General features: G+C 36.6%; 1 protein-coding gene across 1 annotated transcript in view; it reads left to right on the top strand.

Annotated features, from left to right (window-relative positions):
* The window catches only part of UBR1 (ubiquitin protein ligase E3 component n-recognin 1), a 138,521-nt gene that overhangs the window by 19,609 nt on the left and 101,863 nt on the right, over positions 1-17,049 (top strand). Inside the window, exons 2-3 of the mRNA XM_061157446.1 lie at positions 2,163-2,419; positions 4,716-4,794. Coding sequence (XP_061013429.1) covers positions 2,163-2,419; positions 4,716-4,794 — 336 coding nt within the window. The remainder of the gene's footprint in view (positions 1-2,162; positions 2,420-4,715; positions 4,795-17,049) is intronic.

Consider the following 17,049-nt stretch of genomic DNA (forward strand, 5'->3'; position numbering starts at 1 on the left):
ATTTGATTTAGGTCATACCTAAATGTTCTAGTGGTTTTCCCTACTTTCTTCAATTTAAGTCTGAATTTGGCAATAAGGAGTTCATGATTGAGCCACAGTCAGCTCCCAGTCTTGTTTTGCTGACTGTATAGAGCTTCTCCATCTTTGGCTGCAAAGAATATAATCAATATGATTTCAGTATTGACCATCTGATGATGTCCATTAAGTGTGACTGAATTGCCAATGTTGATTTGAGATTAGAGAGTTCTGGTTTTCCTGCCTCTATTTAAAGACTGCTATTAATGGCGTCAAAAATGTTGGGCTGGCCGGGTGGTTTGAGGTAATTGCCTCACATTTAAGGCCAAATTGACAATGAGTAATCCATGAATGTCTTTTAACAAGGCATTTCTGGGTACTTAGAAAGCTGTCTTGCTTGATTGAAGACAAAGGTGGCATTATTGGAATCTACATATAGTATCTGTTAAAACCCCTTATAATGGGAGTCAGGAATTTGGCCCAAAGATGGGCTTTGCTCAGTTCACATATATGCTGTCAACATGAACACAGTCCCGACTACTAAGAGGTGGTAGTACGTAATCTTTTTGAGTTTGACTTCTTCTGATGTTGCATGGATTGAGAATTCAGTCCTTTTATTGCTGAGCAATAAAGGAGTATGCTAAATATTGTGTGGTTTGGATGTACAAACTGTTTATAATTCACCAGTTGAAGGACAACTGAGTCATTTCTTGTTTGGGGCAATTATGAATAAAGCTGCTGTAACTTTCAAGTATAAGTGTTTTGTGAACATAAGTTTTTATTTCTTGGGTAGATAACTAGGAGTTTGATTGCTGGGTCAGATGTTAAGTATATGTTTAACTTTGTGAGAAACTGCTGAACTCTTTTGTAAAGTGGAGGTATAACATTTTGAGTCCCTTTCCTTTCCAAGTTTTCTGCATTTGTGTTGATACCTGGTATTGCCAAATTTTTATTTTATTTTTTTACTTACACTTTAATAGGTTTTATAGGAATATCTCACTGCCATTTTAATTTGCATTTCTCTAATGATTTAATGATGCTGACATGTTTTCCTGTGCAAATAAGCATGGCAAAAAGCCACCTGTGACCGTTTCTTTTGAAGAGCAGAAAGTTTGGTTTTTTTTTTTTTCTGGTTGATTTATCTTTTCTTTTTGTTTTATGGTAAGTGCTTTTTGTGTTCTAAAACTCTGGCAGTCTTTCATTTTGAGCTCTCATTAAATGCTATGGTTCCTTTAAATAATTAAACTATTAGAGAGTAAATCCTAAGAGTTCTCATCACATGGAAAAAATAATTTTTTTCCCATTCATTTAATTTTATATCTGTGTGAGATGATGGATATTCACTAAAGCTATTGTGGTAATCATTTCATGATGTACGTAAGTTAGATAATTATGTTGTACACTTTAAACTCATTAAGTGCTGTATGTCAATTATATCTCAATAAAACTGGAAGAAAAAATAAAATAATTAAACTACTGCTATGGGGAACACTTTATCACTAAATCCTCTACTGATAATGGAGTCACCTTCACACACCAGGAGTTGGCCACTTCAGCAGGGAAGAGTAATTCTCATCTGCTATAGCTGCACTTCTTTTTTCTATATGTGAACAGCCACTCATTTCCAAGTCCTTCTTTAAAAAAAACATCACCTACTTTCCTTTTGTATTTGCAACCCCATGGACTGCAGCATGCCAGGCTTCCCTGTTCTTCACTGTCTTCTGGAGTTTGCTCAAGCTTATGTCCATTGAATCGATGATGCCATCCAACCATTTCATCCTCTGTAGCTTGCTTCTTTTCCTGCCCTCAGTCTTTCCCAGCGTCAAGGTCTTTTCCAATGAGTCGACTCTTCACATCAGGTGGCCAAAGTATCAGAGCCTCAGCATCAGTCTTTCTAATGAATATTCAGGGTTGATTTCCTTCAGGATTGACCGGTTTGATCTCCTTGCTGTCCAGGGGACTCTCAAGAGTCTTATCCAGTGCTACAGTTCCTTTTGTATTGGAGAAGGGTAAAATAAGAATATACTGTAAATCACTTTCTCTGAAACTACAGAATTATGCCATTACCTGTACCATTACTTGTGCTTCTAGATCTTTAAGAAGGAACTTGTAACAAAGTTTAATTTTTGTTTTGTTTTGTTTTTCAGTGGTGGGATCAGCAGATTGATTTTTATACTACTTTCTTGAACTATTTGGCACAAGTGGTGCCTGAAATTTATTTTGCTGAAATGGACCCAGATTTGGAAAAGCAGGAGGAGAGCATACAGAGGTCAATATTCACTCCACTGGAATGGTACTTATTTGGAGAAGATCCAGATATTTGCTTAGAGAAACTGAAGCACAGTGGAGCATTTCAGCTTTGTGGGAAGGTTTTCAAAAGTGGAGAGACAACATATTCTTGTAGGTAAGATTTAGAAATGTACAGGATTGGTTGTAATTACAGCCTGATATTCTGCGCCTGTTTTATGATGTACCTTTCTTGGTGTATTGCTAGTTGTATTTAATTCTTCTTAATTGACTTCCTTTTTATTACACATTTATAAGTTTGTTTTTCTAGTACAGCTTATTTTTGAATATATGATTTGCACAATTCTCTCACTTTTCTTCTTGTTCTCTGAAAGTATATAAGCGATTGATTTTTGCCTTGTTTGTAACATAGTCCATACACCCTTATCTGAAACTCTTGGTGCCACATGTATTTCAGAATTCTGAGTACTTCCCGAGTAGAGTCAGGGCAGGATCCTATAACCAAACACAACATTTCTGTAAGAAATCTATGACTATTCACAGCAAGTGGTATAAATAAAGTCTATAGTCCCTTGTCATTTTAGGTTGTTTTTTTGCCACTAAGTGGCATTTGGTATCAAAGAACCTGTTGGAGCATTTGTAACTTAATTGGATAGAAGAGGTCAGTGGTAGGGAAACTAGAAACGGCTTTAGGCTTTTTGCCTTTTGTGAAAGGACTTAAGCCTCATGGTAACACGAAGAATTTTTTTATTTTCTACTCTTGCCTGAAACTTTTTAACTTTTAGATCTTAAGTGCACTTTTAGGGATTTGGGGTTGTTTTTTTTTTTTTCTTTTATTAGAAGTTGTTTATGTTAGGATTGTGAATCTTTAGATTTTATAAATACAGAGAATTACTTTTTGCTTCAATGTAATTCTGGATTTGACTGATTTGTGTATAGTAGCTCAGCTGGTAAAGAATCCGTCTGCAATGTGGGAGACCTGGGGTCGATCCCTGGGTTGGGAAGATCCCCTGGAAGATATCATGACAACCCACTCCAGTTTCTTGCCTGGAGAATCTGCTTGGACAGGGGAGTCTAGCAGTCCATGGGGTCACAAAGAGTCAGACACAACTGAGTGACTAAGCACACACAACAGTTGTTTAGAACATACTACATTTCTTTATTCTCTTTTCTCAGGGAAAATTCAACTTTTGTATTTTGTATACCATTTTGCTATATAGCAGTTTCATTTATCTTGTTAAGTACTTTTAGCTGAAGCCCAGTCAGTTTCAACTAAAGCATAGTAGAAGACACTTGTAGACCTCATTTCTCCAAAAGGGTCCTGGAGGCATTTTTAATTGTCACAACTAGGGGGATGGCACTAACATCTAGTGGATAGAGGCCAGGTTGCTGCTTAACCATCCTATGGTACACAGGACAGTCTCCTGTATCCCCAGCAAATAATTATTCAGTTTAAAATGTCAGTACTGGGGAGTGGGGATCAGGATGGTGAACACATGTAAATCCATGGCTGATTCATGTCAATGTATGGCAAAAACCACTATAATATTGTAAAGTAATTAGCCTCCAACTAATAAAAATAAATGGGAAAAATAAATAAGTAAATAAAATAAAATAAAATGTCAGTACTGCTGAGGTTTGGAAATCCTGCTGTGAATAGGTTAGTAGATCATATATATTTTAGGGACTGTTATTAGTCAGTCTTTACTTAGTAGCGTTTAAAATTTTAGTTTTAACATTGCCCAATTCCATCGCTTCAACTTTTCTAAATAAATATTTTAAAAATTAATTTTGCACTTTGCACTTGTTTATATTATTGTCAGTTTCCCTGAAAGTATTAAATAAAATTTTATATTTTAAAAGTTTTTATTAAGGAAGAGATTAAGAAAGATTGAATTTAATTTATTCAATAAATATTCATTGAATATTTATCATGTGCCAGGCACTACTCTACATGCTTGGGACATATCATTATACAAAATAAATTAAAATCCTTTCCCTTATGTTGCTTACATTCTAAGGAATTTTATCTTTAACCAAGCCACATTTACCAGTGAACAATCAGTGCCTGTAAAATACATTTGTAACTGTAATAGGATAAGATGATGCAGAGAGTGAAGAAAAACTGATCAGTTTTTCAGAAAACTAATTTTGGTATATGAGCTGCCAAATCACGCACCAGAAAACTAATTTTGAAGTATAATTTAATAGTTTAAAACCAGGTGAAAGCTCAAAGTAATGAGGATAATTTAGGAAACAAAACCAAACATCCAAACATATACATTCAAATATGGCCAGAAAGAGGCCAACATTATTTGGAATTCAATTTTTAAAGTATTTTCATAAACACTTTGTGTATCATATGGGAAATTGATTCACATTATATCATCATTATACTTTGAGCATCAATGGGAGTCATCTAATTTTGGCACCTGATTTTTAATCTTTTTCAGGGACTGTGCAATTGATCCAACATGTGTACTCTGTATGGACTGCTTCCAGAATAGTGTTCATAAAAATCATCGTTACAAGGTATGGAAATAGATGCATAAAATCTCTTGATTGGCAGGAGACTGATGGCCAGCTAGTCCAAATTCCTGATGAGTACTTGAGTTCCTGCTGTAACGCATCTGATGTGTGAACCTTTAGCTCTGGTTAAACATCTGTGTTGGAGCATCTGCTACCTCAAGAGGCAACCCCTTACAATTTTTTTTTAAGTACATAACTTTTATACAAAAGATTGTATAAAGCATATTAACAGCTTAAAGAATAACTATAAAGTGAACACCTTTCTTTTTTTTTTTTTTAAGTGAACACCTTTCTAACCACTCCATAGGTCAAGAAATGAGTGAGACATTGCCAGCTCTCAGGAGCCTCCTTCTGGATCACCATGTTTTTCTCCCAGTTTATGATATAACCTCTCTTCTGTGTTTTGTGATAACAGTTTACTTCATTTTCCTTTTAACTTACACCGAAATCATATTGAATAGTTCCATCTGTTTTTGAATTCTGTATAGATGGAGTCATTCTGTACCTTTCTTTCTTTCTTTTTTTTTTTTAGTATACCTTTCTTTTGTTGAGTAGCTTTCACTCAGCATTATGTATATGTATATGTGTGTTTGTGTGTGTGTGTGTATTTATATATGTATATGTTTTGTCCATTTACCTTATAGTGTTTGATAACCCACATTGTCTTTATTCATTGTACTGTATATGGATATATAGATTGTTTCCAATTTTGGGCTATTACTGAATTAAAACAACTTTCCTGTGAACATTCTTATTTGTGTATTTTGGTACACATGTACAGGAGTTTGTCCAGGATGTATATCTGGAATAGAATTGCTGAGTTCTAGAGTATATCTTAAGTCATAGTGGATAATGTCAGACTGTTTTCCAAAGTGGTTATACCAGTTTGTAAGTTCTTCAGCAGTAAATGAAAGTTCCTATGGCTCCACATTCTTGCAAGATTTGGCGTTGCCAACTTTTAAAATTTTGGCCAATCTGGTAGGTATAGAATAGTATTACATTGTGGTCTTAGTGAGGTTGCCAGGCTTTGGGATTCTGTGGGACAGTACAATTTCAAAAGACTTTGGGTAAGACATAGGGTTTACAAATTTTTATTTGGCTAAATAAGTTCAATTTTAATTTTAAAAAGAGCACATGAACAGCAACCAAAAAATCCTTACCATCTCCTATAGTTTTAGAAGAAAAAGAAAATTTAATTCCAAGGAAGTAGGATAATCTCAGGCTAAAAAGCAGGTCTTTAAATTGCATACATGTAGCTCTGTGGAAGAGCTCCTTCCTTCCTTTTCTGATTTTTTCTGTTGACTGGTAAAACTTGTCTGTTAAATTTGGGAACCTCTTCACTAAGCTATCTTTCAGTATTGAAAGCTTACAGTCTACATTGCACCACAAAGCACTCTTTTGTGAAGCATCCTTGAGTTTATCATCTTTAGGTTTTTGCAGAGCTCTTCTTATAGAAGGTACATGTACAAGTTACTCAGGAATCTTTTTGTTATTAGGAGGATGGACTGTTGTGTAACTAATAAAAAATTATGTTTATAACCTTTAAAAAATACTACCCTTCAAAAGTGTGTGTAAAGAACAGAAGATTTTTGGTGGGGGAATAATTGATAGAATCTTGCTGAAATACCTCTTAGATGTGGTGAAATTTTTAAAGAAAAGCAGGGGAATGACTAATAAATACAATTCAGATAACAATAACCTCCATGTCAAATGGATGCTCACACAGGGAACTTGGCAACAGTATTAGTATTTTCCTGGGTTAGATGCTGAATCAGTGGTGTTCACTTCATTATTCTACTTTGTAACTCACCTATATATTGTGTATATTCTTTTAAAATAAAACACAATAAAAGAAAAAAAAATGAAGCCATTAAAAAAATATTAGAAGAAATAAGAAGGGATATGTTTTGCTGCAGAGAAGGGGAAGAAAAGAATAACAGTGGGGCTGCAGACCCAAGATCTGATACTATGTGAAGAAAGCATCAAGAAAAACCTTTAGGCACAATATAGCGTAGAACAACTTTGCTGTCCCCAGCACTGTGGACAGAGTAGGGCTGTCTCACAGAGATGGTATGGGGTCTCTGTCCAGACCTGCTTGAAGACCAAGATCATGCTAATGGCTGCCTTATGGAGTACTCAGTGTTCCCCAAAGTACATCTTTAATAGCAGTCTTAAAGTTCACAGCAGAAGAATTTAAAGTTCACTATAGAGATCTATGGTGTATTACCCGTGATGGAGTAGGAATAAATCCTGCACTGCTGCAAATTTTTTTCTGAAGTATGATTCAGAACTGTGAATTAGGAAGTTCCCTGGTGGTCTACTGGTTAGGATTCAGTGCTTTCACTGCCATGGACTGGTTTCAATCCCTGGCTGGGGACCTGAGATCCTGCAAGCCATGAAGCACACCCCACACCTTCCCCTGCCCCCACAAAAAAAGAACTGCAGATTATTCCTAGAGAATGTGTTGGAAGTTCTGCTACTTGGAACATGTGATTACCTTTCAGAATAAATATTGGTATTGTTGTAAAATTGAAATCAGGCATTTAAAATACTGTGAAAACACCAATAGTTGATGAAATAATGAAAGGTGACTATCCCTTATTCACACTCTTCATGTGAAGAGGGAAGGCTTCTGCATTGAGAGTGTTATCACCATAGAAGATCATAGTCATTCACTGCTACCTCACAACACACATAGGTAATTCATTTGGGGTAAATAGATTATCCACCTGTGTTTTATAACTCTTTCTGAGAACATCTGGAAAGTTAAAATGTACTGAATTTTCCTATTTGTCTTTCAGTTAAAAATTTAAAAGGATTGTGGACCAGACATGGCAGTTTGCATGATAGTATCTAACTTACAGTCACAAAAATAGTTGAAAAAAAAAGGAAGAAAGTGAAATTGCTCAGTCGTGTCCGACTCTTGGCAACCCCATGGACTGTAGCTTGCCAGGCTCCTCCATCCATGGGATTTTCCAGGCAAGAATACTAGAGTGGGTTGCCATTTCCTTCTCCAGGGGATCTTCCTGACCCAGAGATCGAACCCTGGTCTCCTGCACTGCAGGCAGACTCTTTACTGTCTGAGCCACCAGGAAAGCCCCCCAAAAATGTGTTCATGTGTTCATATAAATTTTAATTTAATATCAAAGAACCCCAAATTGAATTTTTGATCTGACTCTTTTGTGTAAAATTGCTATCCCACACCAAATTTTTGCTATGATCTTGTAGAATCTAAGATGAGAACTGAAAGTAAAGTAGAAGCATAAAAACAAACAAAAACCTTTTTGAGAACAGAGATAAAAATTTGAGCTTGATTACTGTGTGTAATGTGCCCCTTCTTTGTGATATCCAGCTTTTCTGTAGTTTATCCCTTAAAAATAAAAACTACAGTAAAGGCACTTCCCTGGTGGTACTGTAGATAAGAATCTGGCTGCCCACACAGGTAATGTGGTTTTGATCTCTGGTCCAGGAAGGTTCCACATGCTGCGGTGCAGCTAAGCCTACACACTGGCAACTCCTGAGCCCACTTGCTGCAACCGCTAAAGGCCGTGTTCTGCAGCAACAGAAGCAGCTGCAGTGAGAAAGCCCATGCCGTGCAACTGGAGAGTAGTCCCCGCTTTTTACAGCATAGAAAGCCTAAGTGCAGCAACAAAGACCCAGTGTAACTAAAAACAAATTAATTAAAAAACTACAGTAAGATAAATAAGGTCTGAGAATCTAAGGTATGTAACATGGTGACTGTAGTTGATAACACTGTATTACTCTGTAACTGAAATTTGTTTAGAGAGTAGCATGTAAACATTCTTACATACATACAAAAAGGTAAATATGAAAAACTGGAGAATATACTGAAGCATGTTCTTTAAAAAAATTTTTCAGTAAACTCTGCATTTTTATTCTGAAAATAAATAAAAACACCCACTATTAAAGATCATTGCTATTTTTTTGTTTTTTGGCCACTCCATGCAGCATGTGGGATCTTAGTTCTCTGACCAGGGATCAAACCGGTACCCCCTGCACTAGAAGCCCAGATTCTTAACCACTGGACCACCATGGAAGTCCTTCAGTAGACATTTGTTGAAATCAAGTGTTAGGATCAAAAGGGCAGATCATAGGAAGTATTAGGATCATAGGCAGGGCTGATATCTAAGATTTAATTATAGAAATAACAATCAGGGTCTATCTTAAGATCAGTTCTACGTAATGAGAATTTATATATTGTCTTCGAAATGCAACAGCATTAAAAAAATTATTTAGGCAGTGCAATAAAACTTACTTTTTCAAAATTCAAATAATACAGAAGAATACAAATAAAAATTATTGTTGCCTTTCTGTCCTATCATACTTTCTTTGTTAAATTAAACACGATTTAGTACACATCCCTACAGGTCTTTATTTAAGTATTTATAAACATATATATTTATATGTTTAGGAGGTATGTTTGTGTGTGTGTGTGTGTGTGTGTGTGTGTGTGTGTGTATAAATGGGATCCTACTATGTACTTTGTTTTGCAACTTTTTTTTGGCCTCACTGCACAGCTTGCAGGATCTCAGTTCCCTGATCAAGGATTGAACCCAGACCATGACAGTGAAAGCCCAGAATCCTAACCACTAGGCTGACAGGGAATTCCCTGCAACTTGTTTTTAATTTAATGTATCATGGAGATAGTTCTGTGTTGTTACATATAATAACTCTTGCCTTGCTTAATTGCTACATGTATTCCTTTGTGGGAGTATGTCATTATATACTTAACCCATCCCTCTTTTCTAGGTAGTTACATTGTTTCTAGTTTTATAGTAATAAACCAATAATGCAACATATACATATACCTTTGTTATACACCAATGTATATATTCAAGAGTGCTTGAGACTAGATTCTTAGAGGTATATTTTCTGCCTTGAAGGGTGTGTGCATAAATTTTGATAGCTTTTCCAGATTTTTTTTCTGAATTGCTATGTCAGTTTACAGTCCCATTAAAAGGCTATGAGAATGGTCTTTCTCTATATCTGTCCCCAAGTTTATTTAATCAGTCTTTTTACTTTTTGCCAATCTGTTAGTAGTCAAATTATCTCATTATTTTAATTTGCACTTCTATTACTAGTATTGTGAATATCTTATCATTTTTTAATTGTATGTTTAATTTCTTCTGTGTAATACCTATCTCTGTCCTTTATTTTTCTGTTGCTTTTTTCTTACTGCTATGTTATATACTTCACAAATATTATCTTAATGTGCTTGTCTTTAATAGTTTTTCATTTTTAAGTTAGATTTTTAAAGATATAATTGATATACAATAAAATCTACCTTTCTAAGTGTACAGTTCCATAGACACATACAGTTCGGTAACCACCACAGTGTGAAAGTGTTAGTTGCTCAGTCGTGTCCAACTCTTTGTGACCCCATGGATTGTAGCCTGTCAGGCTCCTCTGTCCATAGAATTCTCCAGGAAAGAATACTGGAGTGGGTAGCCATTCTCTTCTCCAGGGGATCTTCCCAATCTAGGAATCGAAACCAGGTCTCCTGCATTGCAAGCAGATTCTTAACCATCTGAGCCACCAGGAAAGCCTACGATGCTGCAAAAATACAGCACTCAGTCTGTCAGCAAATTTGGAAAACTCTGCAGGGGCCACAGGACTGGAAAAGGTCGGTTTTCATCACAATGCCAAAGAAGGCCAATGCCAAAGAATGCTCAAACTACTGCACAATTGCACTCATTTCACATGCTAGCAAGGTAATGCTCAAAATCCTTCAATCTAGGCTTCAACAGTACATGAACGTATAATTTACAGATGTACAATCTGGATTTAGAAAAGGCAATGGAACCAGACAGAGATCCAATTGCCAACATCTGTTGGATCATAGAAAAAGCAAGGGAATTCCAGATAAACATCTGCTTCATTGACTACGCTAAAACCTTTGACTGCGTGGATCACAACAAACTGGAAAATTCTTAAAGAGACGGGAATACCAGACTACCTTACCTGCCTCCTGAGAAACCTGTATATAGCTCAAGAAGCAACACTTAGAACCGGACATGGAACAATTGATTGGTTCAGAATTGGGGGAAGGAGTATGTCAAGGCTGTATATTGTCACCCTGCTTGTTTAATATATGTAGAGTAAGTCATGCAAAATGCCAGGCTGGATAAATCACAAACTGGAATCAAGATTGCTGGGAGAAATATCAGTAACCTCAGATATGCAGATGATACCACCCTAAATGGCAGAAAGTGAAAAGGAACTAAAGAGCCTCTTGATGAGGGTGAAAGAGAAGAGTGAAAAAACTGGCTTAAAGCTTAACATTCAAAAAACTAACAATCATGGCATGTGGTCCCATCACTTCATGGCAAATAGATGGGAAAAAAGTGGAAACAGTGTCAGATTTTATTTTCTTGGGCTCCAAAGTCACTGTGGACTGTGACTGCAGCCATGAAACTAAAAGACACTTGGCTCCTTGGAAGAAAAGCTATGACAAACCTAGACAGTGTATTAAAAAGTGGAGACATCACTTTGCTGATAAAGGTCCAGTCTCCATAGTGAAAACTATGGTTTTTCCAGTAGTCATGTACAGCTGTGAGAGTTGAACTATAAAGAAGGCTGAGCGCCGAAGAATTGATGCTTTTGAACTGTAGGGCTGGAGAAGACTCTTGAGAGTCCTTTGGACAGCAGGAAGGTCAAACCAGCCAATCCTAAAAGAATCCAACCATGAATATTTGTTGGAAGGAGTGATGCTGAAGCTCCAGTACTTTGGCCACCTGCTGCAAAGAACTGACCCATTAGAAAAGACCCTGATGCTGGGAAAGACTGGGGGCAGGAGAAGAAGGGGGCAACAGAGGATGAGATGGTTGGAGGGCATCACTGATTCAATGGACATCAACTTGGGTGATCTCTGGGAGATAGTGAAGGACAGGGAAGCCTGGCATGCTCACGCAATCCATGGAGTCGCAAAGAGTTGGACACGACTTAGCGACTGAACAATGACAACAAACCACCACAATAATCAAGATGTAAAACATTTATATCATTTCCAAAAGTTCTCTAGTGCCCTTTTGCAGGCAGTCCTCTTGCTCACATACCCCTAGTTCCTGGCATTCACTGATCTGTTTTCTGTCCCTATAGTTTTGGCTTTTTAGAATGTCATAGAAGTGAAAGCATATACTATGTAGTGTTTCCTGTCTGTTTATTTTCACTTAGTATAATGCCTTTGAGCACCTCTCATGTATCAGCAGTTTGTTCCTTTTTATTGCCTAGTAGTATGCCATTGCATGGAAATGCCACAATATAGTACCTATTTATCACTTGATGAATACTTATTTCCAGCTTTTAAATAAAGCTACCATGAACATTCAAATACAAGTCTATGCATGGGCATTTGTTTTCATTTCTCTTGGTAACCTCAGAATGATATTGCTGGGTCAAAAATTAAGTGTATAAAATCTATTTTCTGTCTTTTAAACTTGATTTGTGCTGCCATTTGCCTTAATGACATTTTAATTTATATGTAGTTATGTTTGCCAGAATTTTTTTTTTTTTTATTAGTTGGAGGCTAATTACTTCACAACATTTCAGTGGGTTTTGTCATACATTGATATGAATCAGCCATGGATTTACATGTATTCCCCATCCCGATCCCCCCTCCCACCTCCCTCTCCACCCGATTCCTCTGGGTCCTCCCAGTGCACCAGGCCCGAGCACTTGTCTCATGCATCCCACCTGGGCTGGTGATCTGTTTCACCATAGATAGTATACATGCTGTTCTTTCGAAACATCCCACCCTCACCTTCCCCCACAGAGTTCAAAAGTCTGTTCTGTACTTCTGTGTCTCTTTTTCTGTTTTGCATATAGGGTTATCATTACCATCTTTCTAAATTCCATATATATGTGTTAGTATGCTGTAATGTTCTTTATCTTTCTGGCTTACTTCACTCTGTATAATGGGCTCCAGTTGCCAGAATTTTTTTTAATGCTTCTGTAGTTTATGCCTTGCTTCCATGGCATTCACTATTCTAAAGTTTATACTTTTACTTTGGTTTAAACTATATTTTTCGTAATTATGGATGAGTTTAGCATTCCTCAGTATATAAAATTGATTTGTATATTCTAATTTCTTTTGTTACCTTTGTTCTAGTAGCAACATTTGTAGTAATAATTTTTATAGTGCCTTTAGTTCCTTTTTACTCCCTTACTTAACTTTTTATTGTCTAGTTTGTCAGTTTTAATGGTATCTTTGCTTTCTTCCTATTACCTACTTAGTAGTTGATAATCTAATGCTTTCTCTTTCCCTTCTCCCATTTTTTTAGTTGTTGTCTTTCTGATTGTGAGGTTGTATAAAGTTTACATTCTTCTATCCATGTATCTTTCAACACCTTTGATTTGTTCTTTTTTTAAAAATTTATTTATTTTTAATTGAAGGGTAATTGCTTAACAGTATTGTGTTGATTTCTCCCAAACATCAACATGATTGATTTGTTCTTAGTTGTTTTTCAGTCGCTAAGTCATGTCCAACTCTTTTTCATCCCCATGGACTGTAGCCTTCCAGGTTCCTCTGTCCATGGGATTTTCCAGGCAAGAATACTGGAGTGGGTTGACATTCCCTTCTCCTGGGGATCTTCCTGACCCAGGGATTGAACCCATGTCTCATGCATTACAAGAGGATTCTTTACCACTTAGCCAATGGGGAAGCCCTTTGATTTGTTCTTAGCACTACAATTACATACATAAAATATTTACCACCTATCCTTTCTCTGAAGTTTCCCCAGTCACTGCTTGGTCATCTGAGGCTCATCCTCTAAAGTTCAGTAAATTAGTTTATGGGTCAAATACAGTTCACCATCTATTTTTGTATATGGCCTGCAAGCTAAGTTTGGTTTTTATTATTTTTTTTTTTTCTTTTGGCCACACCACAAGCCATGTGGGATCTCAGTTCCCCAACCAAGGATCGAATCCATGCCCCCTGAAGTGGAAGTGCAGAGTCTTAACCTCTGGACTGCCAGGGAAACCCCTAACCTGGTTTTTATATTGTGAAAAAGAATAAGGATAATCAGTTCAGTTCAGTTCAGTCGCTCAGTTGTGTCCGACTCTTTCCGACCTCATGGACTGCAGCACACCAGGCTTACCTGTCCGTCACCAACTCCCGGAGCTTGCTCAGGCTCATGTCTGTCAAGTCGGTGATGCCATACAACCATCTCATCCTCTGTCGTCCCCTTCTCCTCCTGCCTTCAGTCTTTCCCAGCATCAGGGTCTTTTCCAGTGAGTCATTTCTTCACATCAGGTGGCCAAAGTATTGGAGTTTCAGCTTTAGCATCAGTCCTTCCAGTGAGTATTCAGGACTGATTTCCTTTAGGATTGACTGGTTTGATCTCCTTGCAGTCCAAGGGACTCTCAATAATATTTCATGATAAATGAAAATTATATGAAATTTACAATTTTAGTGCCTATGAATTCTCATTGGAACGTAGCTATGTTTATTCATTTATTTATTGTCTGTGGCTGCTGCTTCACTACAAAAGTAGAATTGAGTAATTCAAAAGAGATTCCATGGCCTGCAAAGCCTAAAATATTTACTCACTGTTCCTTTATACAGAAAGTTTGCTGATCACTGCTCAGACAGATCCCTCTGGAAGATCATGTGTATACAGTGTTCCTTTAGTTCTGACATGTTCAAAATTGTATTTTTATAGCTTAGCTGTAGATAATATCCTTGGTTTGCTGTTTCTTTTCTTGAAAATGTTGCTCTGCTGTTGTCTTGTTTCATGTATTGTTATTGAGAAGTCTGATGCCAGTCTAATTTTCTTGTGATTATGTTATTTCTTCTTTTTGCCTAAAACCTGAGGGCTTTTATCTTTAAAGTCTAATAGTTTTAGGAGGTTATGTTTTGGAGTTGATCATACAAGTTTTTTCTCAGTTGCTCATGGCCCTTTCACTGTGTAGATTAAGCCCTTTTATTTTCAGGAAGTTTTCTTAGATTGTTATCCCTGTTCCATTGTTTTGATTTTTCTTTAGTGACTCTAGTTAAACTCATCTACCTTTCTTAGGCCTATCTTCTATTTCAACCATTTTTCCTCTGACCCTGTATTTCTTTGCTTCATCTTACTTTCATTCTCTGTTTCCCTGCTTTGTTTCAATGCTATTTACTTCTGATACATCATTTTCTTCTGTTTTTTCCCCTGAGTTCATTCAGGTCTCATTTATTTCTTCTTTTCTGTCCATTTCTGTTTTTAACTTTTGTGTTTATGATTAAAGGCGTCTTAATCTGATTAAGGGTTTTTAATGCTTGTTCGAGGATGGGTAATTCAGTTTGGAGCATTATATTTTCTTCCAGCTTCATAATTGAGTTTTGGCTCTTATTTACATTTTGGGGCTTTTTTTTGCAACAGTTTTATATGGATATGGTGTACTTTTTGTCTATTTCATTTCATGAATAATGTTCACAAGTGCTCTCTTCTGTCAGTTTTACCCTCTTCTGTGCAATTTCTTTTATAGATGATATTGATGATGGTGGTGAAGTGAGGGGAGGGTTTGGCATATCTTGTTTCTATAGGATTCTTAAGCTTTCTTTCTTCCTTCTTTCATTTACTGTCACATTCTATAAGGGGTTACCACCTTTTCAAATGTATTTGATTTTCCTCCAAAAGTAATGCTTCTCAGAGGTGGCCACTTCTGGTCCTGCTCACTTTCAGTCTCTTTGCCTGTGAGCCACCAAGTCCCAATCTGTTTTCAGTATTTGTCCTTTAACATTGAGCTTTCTCTTCTGGGATGTGATTTTGTCTGTGCTTGATTTAAGTCCTTTGTACCCCTCTGTTCTCTTTAATGGAGTCTCTTTAGCTTCCCGCCCCTATTGTTTGTATCCACATGCTTGAAGTGATAGGCAACAGAAACTCTGATAAAAGAAGTCATGTGAAGGTTGTGGTATTTCTTTTCTTTTTTTTTTTTTTGGTTTTAGTGAGGGGTTTTTTTGTTTTTTTTTTTTTCATTTATTTTTATTAGTTGGAGGCTAATTACTTTACAATATTATAGTGGGTATTTCTTTTTTTGACTCCCATAATCCTGCAGACATGGGTCACGTGTGGCTCTATTTATTCTCCTTGTTAGTTGTATAATTTGGAGGGGGGAGATTTGGGGAAAATTCAAATTCAGGTCATTGTCATCATTCTCTATCTAAGCTATGATATTTTAGATAATTTTTTTACGGGAACCCTCAAAGAAAAAAATGTTGTAATAAGTTTTAGTTGCTGTAGGATGTTAATATCGATGAAAATATACATTTCTTAAGTACTTATGCTAGTATCATCATAATGAATTAAAAAGTCTGTTTAATCATAAAATCTACTCAAGCATTCTGGGTGTCATATAGTTTTTTGTTTTTTTTTTTTGCACATAACACAATGAGATACCAAGGGAAAATTTCATGCAAAGATGGGCTCAATAAAGGACAGAAATGGTAGGGACCTAACAGAAGCAGAAAATATTAAGAAGAAGTGGCAAGAATACACAGAAAAACTGTACAAAAAAGATCTTCACTACCCACATAATCACGATGGTGTGATCACTCACCTAGAGCCAGACATCCTGGAATGTGAAGTCAAGTGGGCCTTAGGAAGCATCACTACGAACAAAGCTAGTGGAGGTGATGGAATTCCAGTTGAGCTATTCCAAATCCTGAAAGACGATGCTATGAAAGTACTGCACACACTATGACAGCAAATTTGGAAAACTCAGCAGTGGCCACAGGATTGAAAAAGGTCAGTTTTCATTCTAATCCTAAAGAAAGGCAATGCCAAAGAATGCTCAAACTACCGCACAGTTGTACTCATCTCACATGCTAGTAATGCTCAAAATTCTCCAAGCCAGGCTTCAGCAATATGTAAACCGTGAACTTCCAGATGTTCAAGCTGGTTTTAGAAAAGGCAGAGGGACCAGAGATCAAATTGCCAACATCTGCTGGATCATTGAAAAAGCAAGAGAGTTCCAGAAAAACATCTATTTCTGCGTTATTGACTATGCCAAAGTCTTTGACTATGTGGATCACAATAAACTGTGGAAAATTCTTTTTTTTTAAACTGTGGAAAATTCTTAAAGAGATAGGAATACCAAACCATCTGACCTGCCTCTTGAGAAACCTATATGCAGGTCAGGAAGAACAGTTAGAACTGGACATGGAACAACAGACTAGTTCCAAATAGGAAAAGGCGTATGTCAAGGCTGTATATTGTCACCCTGCTTATTTAACTTATATGCAGAGTACATCATGAGAAATGC

Source organism: Dama dama, chromosome 12, assembly GCF_033118175.1.
Source record: "Dama dama isolate Ldn47 chromosome 12, ASM3311817v1, whole genome shotgun sequence".
NCBI lineage: Eukaryota > Metazoa > Chordata > Mammalia > Artiodactyla > Cervidae > Dama > Dama dama.